Source organism: Rhopalosiphum padi, chromosome 4 (assembly GCF_020882245.1).
Source record: "Rhopalosiphum padi isolate XX-2018 chromosome 4, ASM2088224v1, whole genome shotgun sequence".
NCBI classification, from domain to species: Eukaryota; Metazoa; Arthropoda; class Insecta; order Hemiptera; family Aphididae; genus Rhopalosiphum; species Rhopalosiphum padi.
Genome location: NC_083600.1, coordinates 22,032,606 through 22,056,123, shown reverse-complemented (window position 1 = coordinate 22,056,123; position 23,518 = coordinate 22,032,606). Strand labels below are relative to the sequence as shown.

Here is a 23,518-nt window from a genome sequence, read left to right as displayed (position 1 = left end):
TGCTAGCGCCTGGAATTAAAGTTTGAAATTCTGAACTTCCTTGTAAGTTACAAAAAAAGTTTTTGTGGTTACATTTCGTTACATAATGATTACATAATCTTGTGAAATTTTTGTGTAAAAAACACAACCTGGGGTGCTGGGTTGACGGACCTGGGAAAATGACTTGAAAAGTAATACACCAAAAAATACAAAAAAATGCAAAATAAAAATTAGTTGTTCTGATGCACATGCTAATGAAACACATTTGTGGCCAAGAAAGCATAGTCTAAAAATTTCCAAAAAAATTTGCAAACCGCATCAACTACCAAGCCCTAATTATAATTAATATTGTTGCAAATATTTGAATCTGTCTATTTGTTAAGTCATTATACATTTACAAAAATTTTACTTTTAGTAGTAATCAGATTCTGCAGAGCAAAGTAACGAATGTATTGATTTTATAATGATGTTCTTTTTTAGTTTTTACGTGTCTGTCATCATCATTAAGGCTCGGAAGTGGATGCATTTTGCATTTTTTTTTGGAACTTTTTAGACGATGCTTTCCTGGTCACAAATGTGTTTCATTAGCATGTGAATCTGATCAATTAATTTTTATTTTGCATTTTTTTTTTTTTGGATTTTATGGTGTATTACTTTTTAAGACATTTTTTGACATTTTTAGGTCATTTTCCCACATTTTTAGTCATTTTTACTGACTTCACATTAGTTCACTTCTTATTATATCTTGTCGATTGCTATTATGCCAATAACTTACTTAAAACCTTGAAATTACAACGGACTAATCTTAGTAACTATCCGATTTTATCTCACCGATTACAGTCGTCGTTGTTGTGTTGTAGTGAATTTTATTGTACCTAAATTTTATTATTTTTTTCGTAATATTTTCATAATGCCCAAATTAAAACTAGGTTTATGCTCATCTACGTCTACTATATTTGTAAATTTTTTATTTAATTTTTAAGGTAATTTTTTAGTCATTTTTGAGTAATTTGTAAGCTTTGATAAATGTATACAGAATTTTATAGTAAAAAAAAAACAATTTAAAAAAAAATTTATTTTAATTAATTCAAAACAAATATTCGCATTTTTTTTTTAGGTCATATTTTAAGGACTTTCTAAGTCATATTTGCATGTTATTTTTATCATATTTTTATGTTTTTAAGGTCATCAACTTCCGAACTCTAATAATAATAAAACTACAGATTCAATAATGTATAAACAAGCGATCAGTTTGTCTATAAATATGTAAGTTGTTTCAAATTTTCGCACAGTTACTCGTAAGCTTTTTGAACGTTTGCAAAAATGGCATTCAATATACACATATCTGGACCGAAAATGATTATGCATAATAAAACAATAGCAGAAATGTTTGAAGATCAATTGAATAACAATGAAGGTCTTTTTGGTGTAAGATATTTGATATTGTACGATGATGCTTATACGCATCATGTACAGTTGTTTACATACATTAATAATATAATATAATATATTCCTATTATCATGTATTTTAGTATTAATATATTTATCAAATCCATGTATACAGATCGACTGTTCTACCGGTAAAGAGTTCGGTTATCCAAAATTGAAAAAAGACGTTTTAGCAATGGCTACTGCATTTAAAAAACATGATCTTGGACTCGGAGACGTCGTGATGATTACAGACAATGGCTCATACGAAGCGCAAGTAGTTCTATTAGCTGGGATTTTGATCGGAGCAACTATAGCTGCGTTGGATCACACTTTAAGAAAAAGTAAGAGTAATGATTTGAATTCGAACAATATTATAGCTTTATTTGTTTCGTTTTATTTATCATTAACGATGTTTTATAGGTGTCTTGATAGCGCTAATTGACGAGTCCAAACCAAGCGTATTATTTTGTAATACGTTGAGTATAAGTACAATAACAGATGTTTTAAATAATATTACGCATCAACCGATATTGAAGATTTCTACTATGGTTCGTGACGGCTTTACTACCTATTCGAGTATCGTTGTTGCGGCGGAAGAAATTTTGTTTGTCCGTCCGATAAAATCAAAAAATCCAATTGGACCATGTGCTATTATATATTCGAGTGGTACTACCGGAACCCCGAAAGGAATTTATTTGTCGGACGACGCTTTAAAATCAGCTTTAATATCGTTCAAACAGTGAGTACTTAAATTAAATAACTAGGTCGATCAGTGCATCAGTTTAAAAAAAAAATATTGTTAAAATGTTACGCGGTTAGGTGATTTATCATGAATATATGATGACATTAAATGTTTTAAGGTCATTTATGGAAGAACCTATTGAAAACAAATTTATGACGACTTCTCCTATATTTTGGTACGGGGGAATTTTATTTATGATGATCGGTATTCATTTTGGCAAACCAAGACTATTTTTTTCGACAAAACCGACCACTGAACAAATACTTAGTTCAATAGACAAATTTAAAGTAAACAGTAAACACTATTATTTTTTCTTACTAAACTATAAATATTATATGACTGCTTATATTTTTTAAGATACAATATATTTTATGTGTAAAATTAAGTTATACATAACGCTAATTCAAATACATACTATATATACAAGACTAAACGCAAAATATAATAGTGTGCTATAATGTAGTATACGATAGGTTTTAGCTAATTTTATGTGTCATAGCCAACATTTTTGACGACTGGTGTAGCTGCAATCAATGATATGATGACTTATCAAATGGCAAATGACCATAAGTATAATATCCAGGGTTTAACGACATGCGTAATTAGTGGGTCTTCGATGCGAGCTGATTTACAAAAGACAGTGGTAAACAATTTACTGCAGGGAAGGATACCTATCAAACAAGGGTACGGTGCATCTGAACAGGGTGTTATAGCGGTTTGTTCGATGGATTCGGGTATAGGTACCATCAGAGACGGATCTGTCGGTAGACCAGCAGCTGGTATAAAAATCAAAGTAAGTCGAATAACAAAGTGTTTGTCGTGGTTTTTACTTAATAATTATTAATAATTTTAAACATCATTTTTAGATCGTTAGCTTGGAAACTGGCGAATGTGTTGGCCCCAATACTGAAGGCGAAATTCGTATTAAATCGGTGTCCAACATGATGGGATATGTCAACGATATGAAAAAAACGATTTGTTCGTACGACGAGGACGGTTGGTTCAGGAGCGGTGATGTTGGATACTATACGGACGATTGCTGTTTGTTCATTGTCGGTCGGATTAAAGAGCTGATGATTTACAAGGACCAGAGGGTACGATGAGATATTCGATTTAGAGTTTTGATCGAAAAACCGTTTGATATTCTTAACATCACTCTATTACATGTATAAATACATAATAATTAATAATATATATTATATAAATGTTCATAGATCGCTCCGATCGACATAGAAACTGTTTTATTAAGTCATCCTGCCGTACTCGATGCCGGAGTTACGGGTAAATACAGTGTTCACGGAGATTTGTTGGTAGGAGTTGTCAAAGTCAAATCTGGTCAAAATGTCGCACCCGACGTACTCGTATCGTATGTCAATGGTAAGATTCTACAGTCATGGATAATAATATGTTCCGCTGAAATGTGTTTATAGCTTCTTGTTGTCAAGATTTTGGTAAATATTTTTCAGATAGAGTGAAAGACCACGAGAAACTGCGTGGCGGTATTATATTCGTAAACGATGTGCCTAGATCTCCGGCCGGTAAATTGAAACGAGAAGAACTTCTTAAGCTCGTACAGTAAATGTATTAGCATACAATTCAATATTATCAATAAAAAGAACATAACAGTATATAATATGAAATTTTTTACGCGGTTCATAGATAGTTAACAGTTTACGTATATACACACAAATAAAAAGAATATAGGTAGTCTTGACAGTCCTGTACGATTATACGAACTGTAGGTATTAAGTAGATATACTGAATAATAAACTGAATATAGTATAAGTATTCCATACTTGTATTTTCATATTTTAGTGGAGTAATTAAAAAAATACAAGCCCAAAAGTGTAAGAAAATTCAACATTGTAGAAAGTCTATGATATTGGTCTTAAAACAATTTATTAATTTAGTAAAAAAGAAACAAAATTAAATAATTAAATATACATTAGTAAGTTATAACTGGAGTATGTAGTTTGGTGGTAGTGAAAATATAAGACGATTCATTAAAAATTAAGCAACATTTAACCAAGTTAAAAAAAGCGATATTTGCACATTTGTGGATATTTCAGGGGTTAGGGAATACTATATGTACTTAGCATAGTATCTTGGAATATTTTATAAATTTTGACAAGAAAATTATAATTAATTTTAATTTTAATTAATATTTAATATTATAAATTTAATAAATTTTAATTTTGAGGTATACCTATACAATTATTTTGAAGTCTAATTTAGTTTAAAAATGTATTGTTTTATGTTAAACATATTATTTTGAATGTTTTTATAAAAATGTTACTAATAATATTCGAAAAAAAAACTTTATAAATGTATAAAAATTGTATAATAGTCATAAAGTCTGAAAAAGAACTTAAAATGTCCTAAATAATGTTTTATCATTATTCAATATAGTATATAAGTTGTATCATGTCCAAAAATATTAACATTTAGTAAAAAGATTAGTGATGTTTAACATAAAACTTATTTTGTACAACAATATCTTGTATCCATTAAAATGGTTTTTTTGTTGTTTTGTCTTGCTTAACTAGTAGTTTACTTTTGACTTTTCCCCTCCTATACTACCTATAAACTAGATCCTGTTTTTGACCCAAACCACTCTCAAAATTGAATATTGAAGTATTTTTACTAATTCAAAAGGTGATGACAAGGGTTTGGAAGTTGATGACCTTAAAAACCTTTAAAAAAAATGGCCTAAAAAAAATGCAAACATTTGTTTTGAATTAATTAATATAAATTGTTTTAAAATGGAAGTTGATGTGTTTTGTAATTTTTTTTGGAAATTTTTAGACTATGCTTTCTTGGCCACAAATGTGTTTCATTAGCATGTGCATCAGAACAACTAATTTTTATTTGCATTTTTTTGTATTTTTTGGTGTATTACTTTTTAAGTCATTTTTTGACATTTTTAGGTCATTTTCCCAGGTCCGTCAACCCAGCATCCCAGGTTGTGATTTTTTACACAAAAATTTCACAAGATTATGTAATCATTATGTAACGAAATGTAACCACAAAAACTTTTTTTGTAACTTACAAGGAAGTTCAGAATTTCAAACTTTAATTCCAGGCGCTGGCATGATATCATACCCTGGTACCGTTCAAATTGATTCGATTGATTCGAAATTTTCACAAAATTTTGTAACTATTTTGTAACCAAATGTAACCAATATTCCAGATACATGATTTCACTATAGTAAATTAAGAATTGTTCTAAGTGATATAAACATCGTAATATATACAATATACATACGTGTTATACCTATATACGTGTGTATAATAGAACAATGTGTAAAATTTTTTATTTTTCGATATTAATATTAATTTATTGATTTTGATAGTTTTTACGTATAGTTTTTTTTTTAAATTTATGTAGTATTGATAATACTTATTTTATGTTATATATATATAGTTATATTTATAATTTTATTTTCATCGATTTTAAGATGTTTAATTCGTATTATCCGTATTGAGTTATAAATTAGGGCCAGGAAGTCCATAACTTTGCAAGTTTTTTCAGAGTTCATCAAAAAGTTGCTGGATGTGATAAAAACATTCGAATCACAATCTAACGACTTCAAAAATTAAATGTTAGCATATTTTTGTATATTTTGAATTTTTTTAAAAGGTATGCATATTTTAAAATAAAATTGCATTTTAGTGTATTATTTAATTATTTTTTTTATTAATATTCCATAATAATGTCGAATTTTGAATATATTTCAAAATGTATTCGTTGAAAAATATGTCCTTAAAAGACGTTGCCAATATAAAATAAAACTTGATTAAAATTAAAGGTCGTTACTTGATCGGACTGATAATTGCCGTTCATTTATTCTTGAAAACCTATCCAAATCCTTAGTTGTAAATTTTAATTCTTGAAGTAAATAATAAAAAATATTTCATACTAAAATTGTGCATATTTTTCCCCATTTTTTAATTTTAAGTATTATTTTTACCAAAAACAAAAGAAACTTAACGTAAAAAAAAATTTAATTTATAATTAGAGTATATTTTAATGATTTTAAGCACATATTTGCATTCATATTTTGATAGTTTTTAGTGCATGAACTTCCGAGCCCTAGTCATGATGAAATAAATTATTATTTCATCCTTGTCTGTGGGAAATTATGCGTCAATATGATAACTGATGATACTATGATAGTTAATAATGCAGTAATAATGGTCATGGTAATTCAAAACAAATATTTGCATTTTTTTTTAGGCCATTTTTTTAAGGTTTTTAAGGTCATCAACTTCCAAACCCTTGTCATCACCTTTTGAATTAGTAAAAATACTTCAATATTCAATTTTGAGAGTGATTTGGGTCAAAAACAGGATCTAGTTTATAGGTAGTATAGGAGGGGAAGAGTCAAAAGTAAACTACTAGTTAACCAAGACAAGTCAATAAAAAAACCATTTTAATGGATACAAGATATTTTTGTACAAAATAAGTTTTATGTTAAACATCACTAATCTTTTTACTAAATGGTAATATTTTTGGACATGATACAACTTATATACTATATTGAATAATGATAAAACATTATTTAGGACATTTTAAGTTCTTTTTCAGACTTTATGACTATTATACAATTTTTATACATTAATAAAGTTTTTTTTTCGAATATTATTAGTAAAATTTTTATAAAAACATTCAAAATAATATGATTAACATAAAACAATACATTTTTAAACTAAATTAGACTTCAAAATAATTGTATAGGTTTACCTCAAAATTAAAATTTATTAAACTTATATATATTAATATTTATATATACTGTTATGTTCTTTTTATTGATAATATTGAATTGTATGCTAATACATTTACTGTACGAGCTTAAGAAGTTCTTCTCGTTTCAATTTACCGGTCGGAGATCTAGGCACATCGTCTACGAATATAATACTGCCACGCAGTTTCTCGTGGTCTTTCACTCTATCTGAAAAATATTTACCAAAATCTTGACAACAAGAAACTACAAACACATTTCGGCGGAACATATTATTATCCATGACTGTAGAATCTTACCATTGACATACGATACGAGTACGTCGAGTGTGACATTTTGACCAGATTTGACTTCGACAACTCCTACCAACAAATCTCCGTAACTCCGGCATCGAGCACGGCAGGATGACTTAATAAAACGGTTTCTTTGGCGACCGGAGAAATCTATGAACATTTATATAATATTTATTATTATGTAATTATATATGAAATAGCGTGATGTTAAGAATATCACAAGGTTTTTCTATTGTAATTCTTATTCGAATATCGTACCTGCTCGTCCATGTAAATCATCATCTTTTTATTCCGACCGACAATGAACAAACAGCAATCGTCCGTATAGTATCCAACATCACCGCTCCTGAACCAACCGTCCTCGTCGTACGAACAAATCGTTTTTTTCAATTCGTTGACATATCCCTTTATATTAGACACCGATTTAATAAGGATTTCGCCTTCAATATTGGGGCTAACACATTCGCAGTTTCCAAGCTAACGATCTAAAAACGATGTTTAAAATACATATAATTATTAAGTAAAAACAACGACAAACACTTTTTTATTCGAATAACTTTTATTTTTATTACCTAACCGCATAACATTTTAACAATATTTTTTTTTAAACTGATGCACTGATCGACCGAGTTATTTAATTTAAGTACTCACTGTTTGAACGATATTAAAGCTGATTTTAAAGCGTTGTTCGACAAATAAATTCCTTTCGGGGTTCCTGTAGTACCACTCGAATATATAATAGCACATGGTCCAATTGGATTTTTTGATTTTATCGGACGGACAAACAAAATTTCTTCCGCCGCAACAACGATACTCGAATAGGTAGTAAAGCCGTCACGAACCATAGTAGAAATCTTCAATATCGGTTGATGCGTAATATTATTTAAAACATCTGTTATTGTACTTATACTCAACGTATTACAAAATAATACGCTTGGTTTGGACTCGTCAATTAGCGCTATCAAGACACCTATAAAACATCGTTAATGATAAATAAAACGAAACAAATAAAGCTATAATATTGTTCGAATTCAAATCATTACTCTTACTTTTTCTTAAAGTGTGATCCAACGCAGCTATAGTTGCCCAGCTAATAGAACTACTTGCGCTTCGTACGAGCCATTGTCTGTAATCATCACGACGTCTCCGAGTCCAAGATCATGTTTTTTAAATGCAGTAGCCATTGCTAAAACGTCTTTTTTCAATTTAGGATAACCATACTCTTTACCGGTAGAACAGTCGATCTGTATACATGGATTTGATAAATATATTAATACTAAAATACATGATAATAGGTATATATTATATTATATTACTAATGTATGTAAACAACTGTATATGATGCGAATATCAAATATCTTACACCACAGTTTATAATATAGTTTATATAATCATCGATTTTAAGATGTTTAATACCTATTGAGTCATGAATAACCTTGGGGAGTTTTTCGGCATAAAATATATATTATAGTATATGGCAGGGCATTTAAATATTTTTATACTAAAAAAAAAAATCATATAATATATGATACAAAATAATGTTGTAGTGCAAGAATAGTAAAATATTTACATGTGTGTGTCACAGTGATGTGTGGAAAAATAATTAAAAGTATTGAAAACATAGGTACTGCAGATGACCATTATTACTACATTATTAACTATCATAGTATCATCAGTTATCATATTGACGCATAATTTCCCACAGACAAGGATGAAATAATAATTTATTTCATCATGACTAGGGCTCGGAAGTTCATGCACTAAAAACTATCAAAATATGAATGCAAATATGTGCTTAAAATCATTAAAATATACTCTAATTATAAATTAAATTTTTTTTTACGTTAAGTTTCTTTTGTTTTTGGTAAAAATAATACTTAAAATTAAAAAATGGGGAAAAATATGCACAATTTTAGTATGAAATATTTTTTATTATTTACTTCAAGAATTAAAATTTACAACTAAGGATTTGGATAGGTTTTCAAGAACAAATGAACGGCAATTATCAGTCCGATCAAGTAACGACCTTTAATTTTAATCAAGTTTTATTTTATATTGGCAACGTCTTTTAAGGACATATTTTTCAACGAATACATTTTGAAATATATTCAAAATTCGACATTTTTATGGAATATTAATAAAAAAAATAAATAAATAATACACTAAAATGCAATTTTATTTTAAAATATGCATACCTTTTAAAAAAAGTTCAAAATATACGAAAATATGCTAACATTTAATTTTTGAAGTCGTTAGATTGTGATTCAAATGTTTATATCACATTGTGACGTCTCGCACAATCTTGTACCCAGGTTCGGCTTGTGGAGCGTCCATTATTGACGTGGTAAGGTCGCCAACCCACAGCCGAGATTTTTAAACCGGAGCGTGTGGGATTTTATAATATTAGATGGATGAAGAAAATAAAACAAATAAGGAAGAATAAATAATCATGAACGCATTGTTTTTGGGGATAGTTATTTTTGCGGAATTTATTATTAATTAAAAGAATAAGATGTAAGTTATGGCCAAGAAAAGCTATACGGCATAAAAACATCGCCCCAAATAAAGGTCACACCAAAATAATAATAATAATAATAATAGTAAAAAGGCACTACGGCATAATAATAATTCAATAAGGCACGGCTCCGGTCATCAGTTACCGGCACGTATACCAATAATAATAAATAATAAATATATATATATATATCACAATATTTAATGCCTGTTGGGCAACAACAATATGATTACTCTGTGCATAAATGTAGTGCCATTGAGCACCAGCATCATAGAATAATATAATATATAATAACACCAATAGATAATAATGAAAAAATATAAAATAATAATAGTTATATAAAAATATAACTTAACAATTTATACCGGCCAAGGCATTTGTTGGTAACATACGTACGCTCTAATATAAAACATATTACCAAATTTATTGCGTTATGGTCCGGAGCGCCGTCCCCGAGACGCCCTCGGCGATCGGTTTTTTTCTCTACTCCGATATGTTGTCCGGTGAAGTGGAAAAACAAAAGTGAAGAGGTATAAGGCTGTTGGACATATCATATCGGACAAAGTACGTCGACGACGTTACCTAATGGTTATATTATAATATTGTTGGCCGGTATAAAATGTTATATTTATATTTTAATTGGTGGCATCTAATTAATATCTTAACGTCCGATCACTCCGGACCACAGGTACTGGGAAATAGATGGTGTGTGTGTGTGCACGTCCTTGTAGATTGGTGTCGTCTTCGGGCTGTGGCAGAGGGGCCCACGGGTCAGAGAGCACAATCGCATCATATAATATATTAGAAAATAAAAATATTTGACATACAATACAAATATTTGTCCGATACAACACAACATAAATTAAAAAAAAAAAAACTCTATACGTAAAAACTATCAAAATTAATAAATTAATATTAATATCGAAAAATAAAAAAATTTACACATTGTACTATTTACAGACATATAGGTATAACACGTATATATATTGTATATATTACGATGTTTAGGTCATTTAGAACAATTCTTAATTGATTAAAGTGAAATCAGGTATCTGGAATATTGGTTACATTTGGTTACAAAATAGTTACAAAATTTTGTGAAAATTTCGAATCAATCGAATGAATTTGAAGGGTACCGGGGTGATGGCGTGATATCTCGCCAGCACCCGGAATTAAAGTTTGAAATTCTGAACTTCCTTGTAAGTTACAAAAAAAGTTTTTGTGGTTACATTTCGTTACATAATGATAACATAATCTTGTGAAATTTTTGTGTAAAAAATCACAACCTGGGGTGCTGGTGTGACGGACCTGGGAAAATGAGCTAAAAATGTCTTAAAAAGTAATATACCAAAAATAAAAATAAATGCAAAATAAAAATTAGTTGTTCTGATGCACATGCTAATGAAACACATTTGTGGCCAAGAAAGCATAGTCTAAAAATTTCCAAAAAAATTTGCAAACCGCATCAACTACCAAGCCCTAATTATAATTAATATTGTTGCAAATATTTGAATCTGTCTATTTGTTAAGTCATTATACATTTACAAAAATTTTACTTTTAGTAGTAATCAGATTCTGCAGAGCAAAGTAACGAATGTATTGATTTTATAATGATGTTCTTTTTTAGTTTTTACGTGTCTGTCATCATTAAGGATCGGAAGTGGATGCATTTTGCATTTTGCATTTTTGGAACTTTTTAGACGATGCTTTCCTGGTCACAAATGTGTTTCATTAGCATGTGAATCTGATCAATTAATTTTTATTTTGCATTTTTTTTTTTTGCATTTTATGGTGTATTACTATTTAAGACATTTTTTGACATTTTTAGGTCATTTTCTTACATTTTTAGTCATTTTTACCGATTTCACATTAGTTCACTTCTTATTGTTTCTTGTCGATTGCTATTATGTCAATAACTTACTTAAAACTTTGAAATTACCACGGAAGAATCTTAGTAACTATCCGATTTTATCTCACCGATTATAGTCGTCGTTATCGTGTTGTAGTGAATATTATTGTACCTAAATTTTATTGTTTTTTCATAATATTTTCGAAATGCCAAAATTAAAACTCGTTAATGCTTGTCTACGTATATTTTATTAGTAATTTTTTAATTTAACTTTAAGGACATTTTTGAGTAATTTGTAAGCTTTGATAAATGTATATAGAATTTTAGTAAAATAGAGTACAATTTAAAAAAAAATTTATTTTAATTAATTTAAAACAAAGTTTTGTAATTTTTTAGGTCATTTATAAAGGACTTTTTAAGTCATATTTGCATATTTTTTTTGTCATTTTTTTTTATGTTTTTAAGGTCATCAACTTCCGAACTCTAATAATAATAAAACTATAGATTCAATAATGAGTAAACACGCGATCAGTTTGTCTATAAATATGTAAGTTGTTTCAAATTTTCGTACAGTTACTTGTAAGCTTTTTGAACGTTTGCAAAAATGGCATTCAATATACACATATCTGGACCGAAAATTATTATGCATAATAAAACAATAGCAGAAATGTTTGAAGATCAATTGAATAACAATAAAGGTCTTTTTGGTGTAAGATATTTGATATTGTACTATGATGCATATACGCATCATATACAGTTCTTTACATACATTATATAATATATACTTATTATCATGTATTTTAGTATTAATATATTTATCAAATCCATGTATACAGATCGACTGTTCTACCGGTAATGAGTACGGTTATCCAAAATTGAAAAAAGACGTTTTAGCAATGGCTACTGCATTTAAAAAACATGATCTTGGACTCGGAGACGTCGTGATGATTACAGACAATGGCTCATACGAAGCGCAAGTAGTTCTGTTAGCTGGGATTTTGATCGGAGCAACTATCGCTGCGTTGGATCACACTTTAAGAAAAAGTAATAATAATGATTTGAATTCGTACAATATTATAGCTTTATTTGTTTCGTTTTATTTATCATTAACGATGTTATATAGGTGTCTTGATAGCGCTAATTGACGAGTCCAAACCAAGCGTATTGTTTTGTAATACGTGTAGTATAAGTACAATAACAGATGTTTTAAATAATATTACGCATCAACCGATATTGAAGATTTCTACTATGGTTCGTGATGGCTTTACTACCTATTCGAGTATCGTTGTTGCGGCGGAAGAAATTTTGTTTGTCCGTCCGATAAAATCAAAAAATCCAATTGGCCCATGTGCTATTATATATTCGAGTGGTACTACAGGAACCCCGAAAGGAATTTATTTGTCGGACGACGCTTTAAAATCAGCTTTAATATCGTTCAAGCAGTGAGTACTTAAATTAAATAACTCGGTCAATCAGTGCATCAGTTTATAAAAAATATTGTTAAAATTTAACGCGGTTACATGATTTATCATGATTATATCATTACATTGAATGTTTTAAGGTCATTAATGGAAGAACCTATTGAAAACAAATTTATGACGGCTTCTGCTATATGTTGGTACACGGGAATTTTATTAATGATGCTCGGTATTCATTTTGGCAAACCAAGACTATTTTTTTCGACAATACCGACCAGTGAACAAATACTTAGTTCAATAGACAAATTTAAAGTAAACAATAAAATAAACACTATAATATTTTTTCTTACTAAACTATAAATATTATATGACTGCTTATATTTTTTAAGTTACAATATATTTTATATTTAAAATTAGGTATTTAGGTTATAGATAACGCTAAATCAAATACATACTATTACTATATACACAAGACTAAACGCACATAATATAATAGAGCGTTATAGAATGTATCATATTATACGATATTATTTAGCTAATTTTACGTGATATAGCCAACATTTTTAATGACTGGAGTAGCTGTAATCAATGAAATGATGTCCTGTCAAATGGCAAATGGGCACAAGTATAATATCCAGAGTTTAAAGACATGCAGAGTTAGTGGGTCTCCGATGCGGGCTGATTTACAAAAGACAGTGGTAAACAATTTACTGCAGGGAAGGATACCGATCAAACAAGGGTACGGTGCAACTGAACAGGGTATGATAGCGGTTTGGTCGATGGATTCGGGTATAGGTACAGTCAGAGACGGATCTGTCGGGAGACCAGCAGCTGGTATAAAAATCAAAGTTAGTCGAATAAAAAATTGTTTGTCGTGGTTTTTACTTAATAATTATATTTTAAACATCATTTTTAGATCGTTAGCTTGGAAACTGGCGAATGTGTTGGCCCCAATATTGAAGGCGAAATTCGTATTAAATCGGTGTCCAACATGATGGGATATGTCAACGACATGAAAAAAACGATTTGTTCGTATGACGAGGACGGTTGGTTCAGGAGCGGTGATGTCGGATACTATACGGACGATTGCTGTTTATTCATTGTCGGTCGGATTAAAGAGCTGTTGATTTACAAGGACGAGCATGTACGATATTCGATTTAGAATTTTGATAGAAAAACCTTGTGATATTCTTAACATCACGCTATTACATATATAAATACATAATAATATATATTATATAAATGTTCATAGATCGCTCCGGTCGACATAGAAACCGTTTTATTATGTCATCCTGCCGTTCTCGATGCCGGAGTTACGGGTAAATACAGTGTTCACGGAGATTTGTTGGTAGGAGTTGTCAAAGTCAAATCTGGTCAAAATGTCGCACCCGACGTACTCGTATCGTATGTCAATGGTAAGATTCTACGGTCATGGATAATAATATGTTCCGCTGAAATGTGTTTGTAGTTTCTTGTTGTAAAAATTCTGGTAAATATTTTTCAGATAGAGTGAAAGACTACGAGAAACTGCGTGGTGGTATTATCTTCGTAGATGATGTGCCTAGATCTCCGGCCGGTAAATTGAAACGAAAAGAACTTCTTAAGCTCGTACAGTAATTGTATTAGCATACAATTCAATATTATCAATAAAAAGAACATAACAGTATATTATATGGAATTTTTTACGCGATTCACAGATAGGTAACGGTTTACGTATATACACAAAAATAAAAAGAATATAGGTAGTCTTGACAGTCCTGTACGGTTATAAGAACTGTAGGTATTAAGTAGATATACTGAATTATAAACTGAATATAGTATAAGTATTCCATATTTGTATTTTCATATTTTAGTGGAGTAAATACTAAGCAATACTCAAATTTTGAATTCAAAAACAATTAAAAAAATAAAAGCGCAAAAGTGTAAGAAAATTCAACAATGTAGAAAGTCTATGATATTGGTCTTAAAACAATTTATTAATTAAGTAAAAAAGAAATAAAATTAAATAATTAAATATACATTAGTAAGTTATAACTGGAGTATGTAGTTTGGTGGTAGTGAAAATATAAGACAATTCATTAAAAATTAAGCAACATTTAACCAAGTTAAAAAAAGCGATATTTGCACATTTGTGGATATTTCAGGGGTTAGGGAATACTATGTGTACTTAGCATAGTATCTTGGAATATTTTATAAATTTTGACAAGAAAATTATAATTAATTTTAATTTTAATTAATATTTAATATTATAAATTTAATAAATTTTAATTTTGAGGTATACCTATATAATTATTTTGAAGTCTAATTTAGTTTAAAAATGTATTGTTTTATGTTAATCATATTATTTTGAATGTTTTTATAAAAATGTTACTAATAATATTCGAAAAAAAAACTTTAAAAATGTTTAAAAATTGTAATACTCAAAAAGTTTCAAAAAGAACTTAAAATGTCCTAAATAATGTTTTATCATTATTCAATAAAGTATATAAATTGTATCATGTCCAAAAATATTAACATTTTGTAAAAAGATTAGTGATGTACTGATGTTTAACATAAAACTTATTTTGTAAAAAAATATCTTGTATCCATAAAAATGGTTTTTTTTATTGACTTGAAGAACATCATTGTAAAATCAATACATTCGTTGTTTTGCTCATAATCTGAATTCAATAAAAAATCCAATATTGTATATAGCTATGCCATCTAGCGACGAAAGTCTACAACCTGCGATATGAAAATCCAAAACCGTACTAGGTTTGAAACATCTCAATATCGTACAATATAACAGTTGTTAGGACCAGGGGTGTAATTTATGTAGGGGCTATGGATCCCGTTGCCCAGAGCGGCAAATTTTTATAGATTTAGAGGGGTGGCAAATTTTTATTTCGTATTTTACATACTGAGTACTGACGTCAATCACTAAGAGTGTTGAAAGCATGTCGTTTTTTCGTCATTTTTTCGTGCGTTTAGACCAATAAGCGAAAGTAAAATTCACCCAGTACCAAAAGTCCAATTTTAATTTTAAAAACATATTTGAATTCCTTATTCTCTTTTCTAGGTTATGTAGGAAATAGATTTAAATTTTTTTTTAGTAACACTAAAGTAAGGTGAATTTTGAAAAAAATGTATATATAAATATAATTCATTTGTTACTATATAGTAATTAAGAGGACGCTCTACCCGCATGTGTTGTCTCTGTCTTATACATAGTTAAAAACTATTTTGCGCGGGACAACTTTACTCCCTCGATATTTATATCAAAATTACCAACATTTTAAATCGCATTGAGAAGAACTTTACCTGTGTTGTAGCATTTTAATTTTGTTGATAGTGGTAACCAATAATTTTTAATAATTAAATGAAAAAAACCTAAAGTTCTCAAACCGATAACTTTAATTGCATATGCATTCATGTTATCAAAAAAATTAAAATGCTACGACAGTACGACATAGGTAAAGTTCTTCCCAATGGGATTTATAATTTTGGTTGTTTTGATTAAAATATCGAGGGAGTAAAGTGGTCCCGCGCAAAACAGTTTTTAACTGTTACGCGTGTATAAGACAGAGACAACACATGCGGTTATAGCGTCCTCTTAAACAATACAATAAATCGAAAATCCATTTCCTACATAATCTAGAAAAGAGAATAATGAATTCAAATATGTTTTTAAAATTAAAAACGACTTTTGGTACTAGGTGATTTTTCTTCCTCTTTTTGGGATTTTTATGTAAAAAGTAAAAACTTTTTTTAATCGTAAAATGTAGTGACGTGTGACTGCGCGTATGTACGATATTGATTTCCAAAAATCTTCGCCGTAGTTTATTTTCATAAAATGTACAACATAATTCCTCAACACTTAACAGGATATCCAATACTCAATAGGATGTTATGTGAACGTTTAAATTTCATGTAAGATTTTTGTATTGTAAATTTATAATAAAATTAATTTAAAATGATTGAGTTATACGATGATATTTTATAGCGACAACGTTTTGTATATGCCGTTAAATAATTTTAAAGTGTTTATATACATCTTTTTTAATAAATATTACAATAAAAGTGTAAGCAGGTAGCGAAACCAAGGAGGTGCAGGTAGCGAAACCCTCTGAAAGTCGATAATTACTGTTTTTTATTATGAAGTAACTACATATTATTTTGAATTTTGATAAGTATATTCTACGTCATTTACATTTCTCTCTGGACAACATGAATGGTCAGAGGTCAACTGATCTATTAGTTATTACTTATTACTATGCGTAACCAAGGTCCAAGATGTAACATAACGATCTGATTCAAATAAATTAACTCAAAAACCAATATAGTGTCTTATATAAGATGTAACATAAAATTATACAGTGAGTTTTGCTTAATGTAATCACATTGGTTCAGATCATTTTGGTTCTATTAACCAGTTGATTCCATAAAACATTTTATTTTTATTGATGAGTTTATATTTGTATGTATGTTTAAAATAAAGTTAAGAAACTAGCTTTTTTTTATTGTACTTGAGAATTTACTAATTTCATTTTCATATTAGCCTGAAATTAAAATTCATACTCAATTAATATAATATATACATAATTTTTAATTATTTAGGTAGATTGAGGCATGGGGCGCTTTGGCCCATGAAAAATCACAGGTCGTGCTAGGGCACACCCTGTGCGCACGCCTATGAACATTAGTAACATAAGATCTGGTTTGGGATTTTCAATTTTGATTCCAATAAACAGTTGATTCTATAAACCAGCGATCACATTAAACGGAACTCACTGTATTAAAATAAATATTAACGTGACATAATTTGATAAATATAAGAGAATGATGATTTAATCTTAGTAATCAATGTAATAAAATGTAAATTGTAATACATGAACGCATATTACAACAAAATGATATATTACTACACTAGTTTTGTCCCAAAGATAGCAGAAACAGAGTGTGTACATCCAATATTCAACATTAGGTATTTATTTTTTTAATTTACTATTGTCATACCTATAATATATACAAACATTTTTTCTAAAAGTTCACATTTACCTACGATAAATTAATCACATTTTATATTGCCTGGGCAATAAAGAAATTGTTTAAATAATTATTTATATTAGTAAAAAATGATTCCACATTATTGTATCTTAATAATAACAGTGGTAATTAAAAAAATTCATAAATGTATTTAAAAATAAAATTACAGTACTAGTGTAGACGTGTAGTATGATTGAAATGTATAATTTTCATATTATGATATTACACATTTTTAATATTATGTTATGTAATATTTTTATTTCATTTTATTATGAAAAAGTACTTGCTATTTGAGTCATTGTGATAAACAACATTAACGGTTATATAATACAATGCTATATAGTAAATGGATAATAGTAATTTTATTATGATACCTGATAATTGATAAATATCCATCATGATTGACGCACTATACTAAGACGTAACTATACTTTTAGATTTGTGTTAAATATATTCAAGTAATAATTGTTAAACTTGTGGCTGTAATTTGACAGTTGTTCTAAATTACATGATGTTTGCTTTTATATGTAAACCAGAAGCATATTGAAATAATATAAAAAAAATAAATCACTAAGACTCAAACACTATTCTATTAAGAACTATTCATTTACGATGTCAAAAATTTTCATTTTTTTTTAAATATATTACGATAAAATCGACAAAAGTTTATGCAAAAATTAGTATTTTTATTAGAAATTGAAGAACTATTATGTATTGTGATTCATTTATCAGTTTTAATGACCAGAACATTGTAATAACTTTCCTCTATTTTTTATGAATCGTGATTAAAATAACTCTAAAATTATTCTTTTAACAAATTTTATAATTCACTCATTTATTAAAAAAAAAATCACAAAATAACTTATTAGTTTTGTTAAGATTCAGTAATATTTTATATACAATTATACAATTGATTTTTTGTTTAGGGCTAAAAACTACATAACAAAATTGCATATTTTAAATAAATCAAGAAAACAATTTTTAGAAATAAAAATCTGAAGTGTTGCTTATATTTTGAATCGTAGAATAGGCATAATAATTATTTTTATTCTAATAAAGCTTAAAATTCATATTTAGTTTATTTAACTATTTTTGGATAATGTATGAAGTTTATTCCTATATACAGGATGTAACAGATACTTGACAAAAAAAAAAAAAAAATTATGCTTCTAAAACGTATGACAAAAATTGTTAATATTATATGATGAATTGATGAGTAAATAATTTAAGAAATATACTCATGTCAGCAAATTCTCAAAAATCATATTTTTAAAAATGTTATTATGTTCCAAATTAAATTAATCGAAAAATATTGATATTTTTAAAAAAATCTAAAAAATAAACTACTTGACTTAGGAAACCCTTTTTACCATCAAAATTGTTCTTATAATCAGATTCACAAATTGGGCTATTTAAATTTATTTAAGAAAATTAAATTTTTTTTTTTTAGTACTAAAAAATAAACATAAAAATTATATTATACATGTAGCGCTTGGGTCTCTTATTGATAAATAAAAAAAGAATTGAAAATATTAATTAGAACAAAAGTTATTCCAAAAGTCAGTTCTATCTGTTACCTGTATATTTTGTAAAGAACAAATTGCATATTTTGATGATGTTTTTAGTGCATCAATTTTTAAGGGCTGGTCACATATATTGTTTTTTTTATATCTTATCAATGAGCAAAAATAATATGTTTTTCTATATTCAATTTTCATTAAAACTATGATTCATTTTTTTAAAGGAAGAAATTAGTGTTTCAAACATAAGATCAAAATCAAAATTTCAAGAAGTTAAATATATAAAATCAGCAATAATATGTACTAATCCGTCTAATCTGGATTGGAGTCCTAACCTTGATAAATAACTAACATGTAATACAATTCAAATTCTTTTTGAAAATATTGACAGTTTTAAACCATAACACAAAACTATGTTTTAGTTCTTTTGAATTATAATCGGCCTTACAATGAAATAGTTAAAAAAAGTAATTTTAATTCTTTAAAGTGAAATAAATGAAATATTATTACACAACAAATGAATCAAACAATAAATTTATATTATTTCAAATGTACAAAAATAGATGTTTTTAAACAAATAATTACTTCCTTTTCTTTTTTAGTTTATTCATTTTCCTATTTTCTTTTCTTATTTTAGATGCCATTTTAGGATTAGCCATTAATATATTCTTGTAACGTTTTTTAGTAGTTTGCTTGAATTCTGCATCTGCTAAAAGTTCATCGACCATTGTATGTTTTCGTTCCTTATTAGTGAGACGACCAGATTTACTTTCAAATGGTGAATCTACTACAGTACCAATCTAAAAGTAAATAACAAAAATCCATTTGAGAAAAAATAATTTTTGAAATAAATATTTTATAAATTTACTTGGAAATATTTGGGATATGCTTCAGTTTCATTCTTCTTATAAAAACGTTTAGTATCTAATGCTGATCTCATACGGATTAAGTCGAGATCGTGTCGAACATTGTCAGTCAATTTAGTTGCTGGTAAATTAAACCAACCTTTGCCTTTAGTTTTTGCTTCTTCTTTCTAAACAAAAAATATATAATATACATGTAATTATAAATTTTAGCAAAATAAAGTATTTTTTATAAATAGTAAATGCATTTTATTATATACAATTTTCTACCCATTAATTGAATATTATTTAAATATTAATTGTAGTAAATTTTAAGATCAGGTACTAACAATATGTTAGTTGATGTCATACTACCATACTTTCTATCACTCAATTTAAAGTATAAAGTGAAACTGCTGTAAAATGTTTAATGGAAGATCTAAAAAATAAAAGCCTTCTGCAATACAGGATTAGAGAATATTATATTAATATTACAATGTTTTTAACTTTTAGATACAAGCTTTTTTTGTTGATTATAAATTACAAATAGTCTTTAATTTATATTACAATATGTTATAATAGGAATTTAACTTTATAATATATTTTTTAAAATATGATGAGTATAATACCAACAAATAACACAATCATAGACCATAATCAATACAAATATAATTGATTAAGTGTATATATTTATTAAGTCATTAAATTATTATTAATTGTGAGTACTGAGTTTTTAAAATGAATGGCATTATTGATTTCAATTTTTCAAACCAACGTTGTATTGAATTTTTAAGTAGATTATTAATTATTAAATTAACGAAACCATACGACCATATGCAATAAACAACTGAAATACCTTTTTATTTCTTTTGATGACCTTTGAGCTTTTTTCATTAACTGGAACCTTGTAATTTTTTTGGAAACCAGGTTTCAAAACGCTCTGACTCAGCAGTGCGTCGACAGCATCCATGGTTTTATCAAAATAACGACTATCTGTTGTAATAATGTTGTAAATAACAATAATTATTTGATTTTACTACTAAATAGAAATCATTTTAATTTCTATACTATAGTATGGTTTGGGTCTATACTCTATACACTATACAGTAAGTTAGTACTGCCTTTGTAGTCACATACTCACATGTCGGAAAATCAGTATTATTGTTTTTGGATTTTGTGATAACTGATAACGATAAGAGCTAACTACATAGACCACGGTTGATATATAATATTATTCTAACCAAAGACCTTCAAATACAAAACTACGAATTGTTGTATGCACGGCATGGTTTAAGATATATCTACAACCATGATGCACGGTAAACAGAAAGTTGTTGTCGAAGCACTGCAGCTAACCTAACCTATAGCTGTGATCGAAACATTGAGTAACTATGGTAACTTAGTACTTACTCTATAGGTCGAAAGATATTGTATATTAATGTGTTTTTCGAGGAAGGTAACACTTTTTATTTTCTCGTTTCCATTTATTCAGCTAAATAGGGAGACTTTTGGGCGCGAATTAAAAAACAAAAACAAGATATGCGCCGAAACAAGAATAATTGCCAATTAAAATGTTGTTTTTATACTACCAATTTGTATAATTAATACATAGTTCAATCACGATTTAAGGTATATAAACATACAGACATAAAAGACCGTGGCACAAATTAAGATCTACCTTTTTTCAAGTATTTACTTATACTTAATTCTGTTTTATAAATTACTCATTTAAAGCATTTGATTATAACGGCCGGGTTCGATATTTTTCTTAGTCCGTGGGTTTATTTTAAATCGTAATTTCAATACTATTATTTTATATTTTTAAGCAAAAATATAGTATGGTAATACCTTGACAAACAATTAGTTTGTTTCCTCCATGGTTAGGAAACAAAATGGTAGACCAGTCAGACCAGTCACCGGTGTATTCGGTGTAATAATTTTGTCAATTTTTTTAAAAAACTTATAACAATAAAATATGCAAACCATTTATGATCCTCGTTTCTTTTTAGTACTTCAGACCTAATTATATCAATTTTTCATCCTACTTCCGATTAAATTACTTAATATATAATGAGTAATGAATAGCAAGATATCAATTTTAGGAAATTTTGAACGTTATTACAATTAATCGCCTATCGGCTATCATAACGGTTAGGTAAATACTATGAAAACGATTAATTTAATGATGTATTTCAAATATAATAGTCTTTCACCATAGAACTGCAAAAAATCAATAATTCAGTCTATAGACTAACTCGAACGTCCAGCCCGAAAATATTCAGTTAGATGAAAACGTAAATATTTTGTGTATTGAATAAATATTTTTTGTACCTATTAATTTATATAAATTAATTTTTCAAACTGATTAATACATTAATATATTTTTGGTATTAAACGCGCGATATAATTTAATAGTAATAAAGTATACAATAGTCTATAATAATGAAGAATGCCTTTATTGTGAATTTGTGTTAGTCACGACTCACGAGTAGTGGCGACCATAGAAAAATAATATAATAATATATTGGTATGCTTCAGCATGAAATCTTCTTGTCGCCGATAGGCGATAACGCCGCACTCTGTCAGCACCGTCTAATAATATGATCTATATAGAATCGCTATAGTATTATTAATTATTATTCTTGCTTACGACGTGAAAATAAAATGCGATTACAACTACACATCTTATGTCAACCGTTCTTCTGCCGATACGATTATAAATTATAATGATATAATACCTTTAAGTAATATGTGTTCGAAAAAATATGAAACATTTTCTCGCTAAACGCTGCCAAGGCGTGATCCGAACCAAGTCTGACGGTCTCGTTGCGTCGGCGTGTCAGGATCACATAAATTGTGGAACGTCGAGCGTACTTCAATAAATATATAATATTATTTTATTATAAATTTAAACATTAACATTACGTGTTGCCTAATGCAATTACAGTCAAGTAAAAAAAACTTGTGGAATGTGGGCGTTTAAAGAATATGCCGAACATTGTCAGAATATGATTGAAGGGTTTTGGAGAGAAAATAACTAAAAACAAAACCAAAATACCAAATCGGAAGAATAGCGCTTACATAGTTGTGTGGAGACCGATATTTGATATTCGTCGAGAAAATATTTAGTCGAAATACGTATAAAATATATTTATAATTATA

General features: G+C 28.1%; 4 protein-coding genes across 5 annotated transcripts; 2 read left to right on the top strand and 2 right to left on the bottom strand.

Moving 5' to 3' along the window:
- Positions 1 to 1,245: 1,245 nt before the first annotated feature.
- LOC132930099 (uncharacterized) lies at positions 1,246 to 3,777 on the top strand. The gene is made up of 8 exons (XM_060995772.1): positions 1,246 to 1,407; positions 1,544 to 1,751; positions 1,831 to 2,149; positions 2,271 to 2,439; positions 2,652 to 2,945; positions 3,019 to 3,246; positions 3,367 to 3,529; positions 3,619 to 3,777. The coding sequence occupies exons 1-8, from the start codon at positions 1,303 to 1,305 to the stop codon at positions 3,729 to 3,731; spliced, it is 1,599 nt and encodes a 532-aa protein (XP_060851755.1). The 5' UTR covers positions 1,246 to 1,302; the 3' UTR covers positions 3,732 to 3,777.
- Positions 3,778 to 6,397: 2,620 nt separating this feature from the next.
- On the bottom strand, positions 6,398 to 9,521 carry LOC132928811 (probable 4-coumarate--CoA ligase 2). The gene is given in 10 exon segments (XM_060993706.1): positions 6,398 to 7,104; positions 7,194 to 7,274; positions 7,277 to 7,337; positions 7,446 to 7,654; positions 7,657 to 7,672; positions 7,781 to 7,796; positions 7,839 to 8,157; positions 8,237 to 8,272; positions 8,275 to 8,431; positions 9,486 to 9,521. Coding segments are annotated over 10 exon segments (1,044 nt in total). The 3' UTR covers positions 6,398 to 6,991.
- Positions 9,522 to 12,067: 2,546 nt separating this feature from the next.
- Positions 12,068 to 14,635, top strand: LOC132930640 (uncharacterized). The gene is made up of 8 exons (XM_060996620.1): positions 12,068 to 12,260; positions 12,388 to 12,595; positions 12,675 to 12,993; positions 13,113 to 13,281; positions 13,524 to 13,817; positions 13,886 to 14,113; positions 14,222 to 14,384; positions 14,474 to 14,635. Exons 1-8 carry the CDS (start codon positions 12,156 to 12,158, stop codon positions 14,584 to 14,586), a joined length of 1,599 nt encoding a protein of 532 aa, XP_060852603.1. The 5' UTR covers positions 12,068 to 12,155; the 3' UTR covers positions 14,587 to 14,635.
- Positions 14,636 to 20,032: 5,397 nt separating this feature from the next.
- Positions 20,033 to 21,637, bottom strand: LOC132930516 (deoxynucleotidyltransferase terminal-interacting protein 2). Of its 2 annotated transcripts, XM_060996441.1 has the most exons (4): positions 21,498 to 21,637; positions 21,213 to 21,349; positions 20,383 to 20,547; positions 20,033 to 20,314 (listed from the first exon to the last, which is right to left on the bottom strand). In XM_060996441.1, exons 2-4 carry the CDS (start codon positions 21,324 to 21,326, stop codon positions 20,096 to 20,098), a joined length of 498 nt encoding a protein of 165 aa, XP_060852424.1. In that variant the 5' UTR covers positions 21,327 to 21,349; positions 21,498 to 21,637; the 3' UTR covers positions 20,033 to 20,095. The 2 variants fall into 2 exon arrangements, with proteins under 2 accessions (XP_060852424.1, XP_060852423.1); XM_060996440.1 differs by lacking the exon at positions 21,498 to 21,637 and having other exon boundaries at positions 21,213 to 21,491.
- Positions 21,638 to 23,518: the final 1,881 nt, after the last annotated feature.

Bases quoted from the DNA above. Each gene is read 5' to 3' on its own strand.
- LOC132930640 (XM_060996620.1), top strand. From the start codon at position 12,156: ATGGCATTCAATATACACATATCTGGACCGAAAATTATTATGCATAAT. The intron at 12,261-12,387 runs GTAAGATATTTG...CCATGTATACAG, and splicing joins ACAATAAAGGTCTTTTTGGT to ATCGACTGTTCTACCGGTAA. The intron at 12,596-12,674 runs GTAATAATAATG...GATGTTATATAG, and splicing joins GGATCACACTTTAAGAAAAA to GTGTCTTGATAGCGCTAATT.
- LOC132930099 (XM_060995772.1), top strand. From the start codon at position 1,303: ATGGCATTCAATATACACATATCTGGACCGAAAATGATTATGCATAAT. The intron at 1,408-1,543 runs GTAAGATATTTG...CCATGTATACAG, and splicing joins ACAATGAAGGTCTTTTTGGT to ATCGACTGTTCTACCGGTAA. The intron at 3,247-3,366 runs GTACGATGAGAT...AAATGTTCATAG, and splicing joins TGATTTACAAGGACCAGAGG to ATCGCTCCGATCGACATAGA.
- LOC132930516 (XM_060996441.1), bottom strand. From the start codon at position 21,326: ATGGATGCTGTCGACGCACTGCTGAGTCAGAGCGTTTTGAAACCTGGT. The intron at 20,548-21,212 runs GTATTTCAGTTG...TTTTTTGTTTAG, and splicing joins TCATCAAAAGAAATAAAAAG to AAAGAAGAAGCAAAAACTAA. The intron at 20,315-20,382 runs GTAAATTTATAA...ATTTACTTTTAG, and splicing joins CATATCCCAAATATTTCCAA to ATTGGTACTGTAGTAGATTC.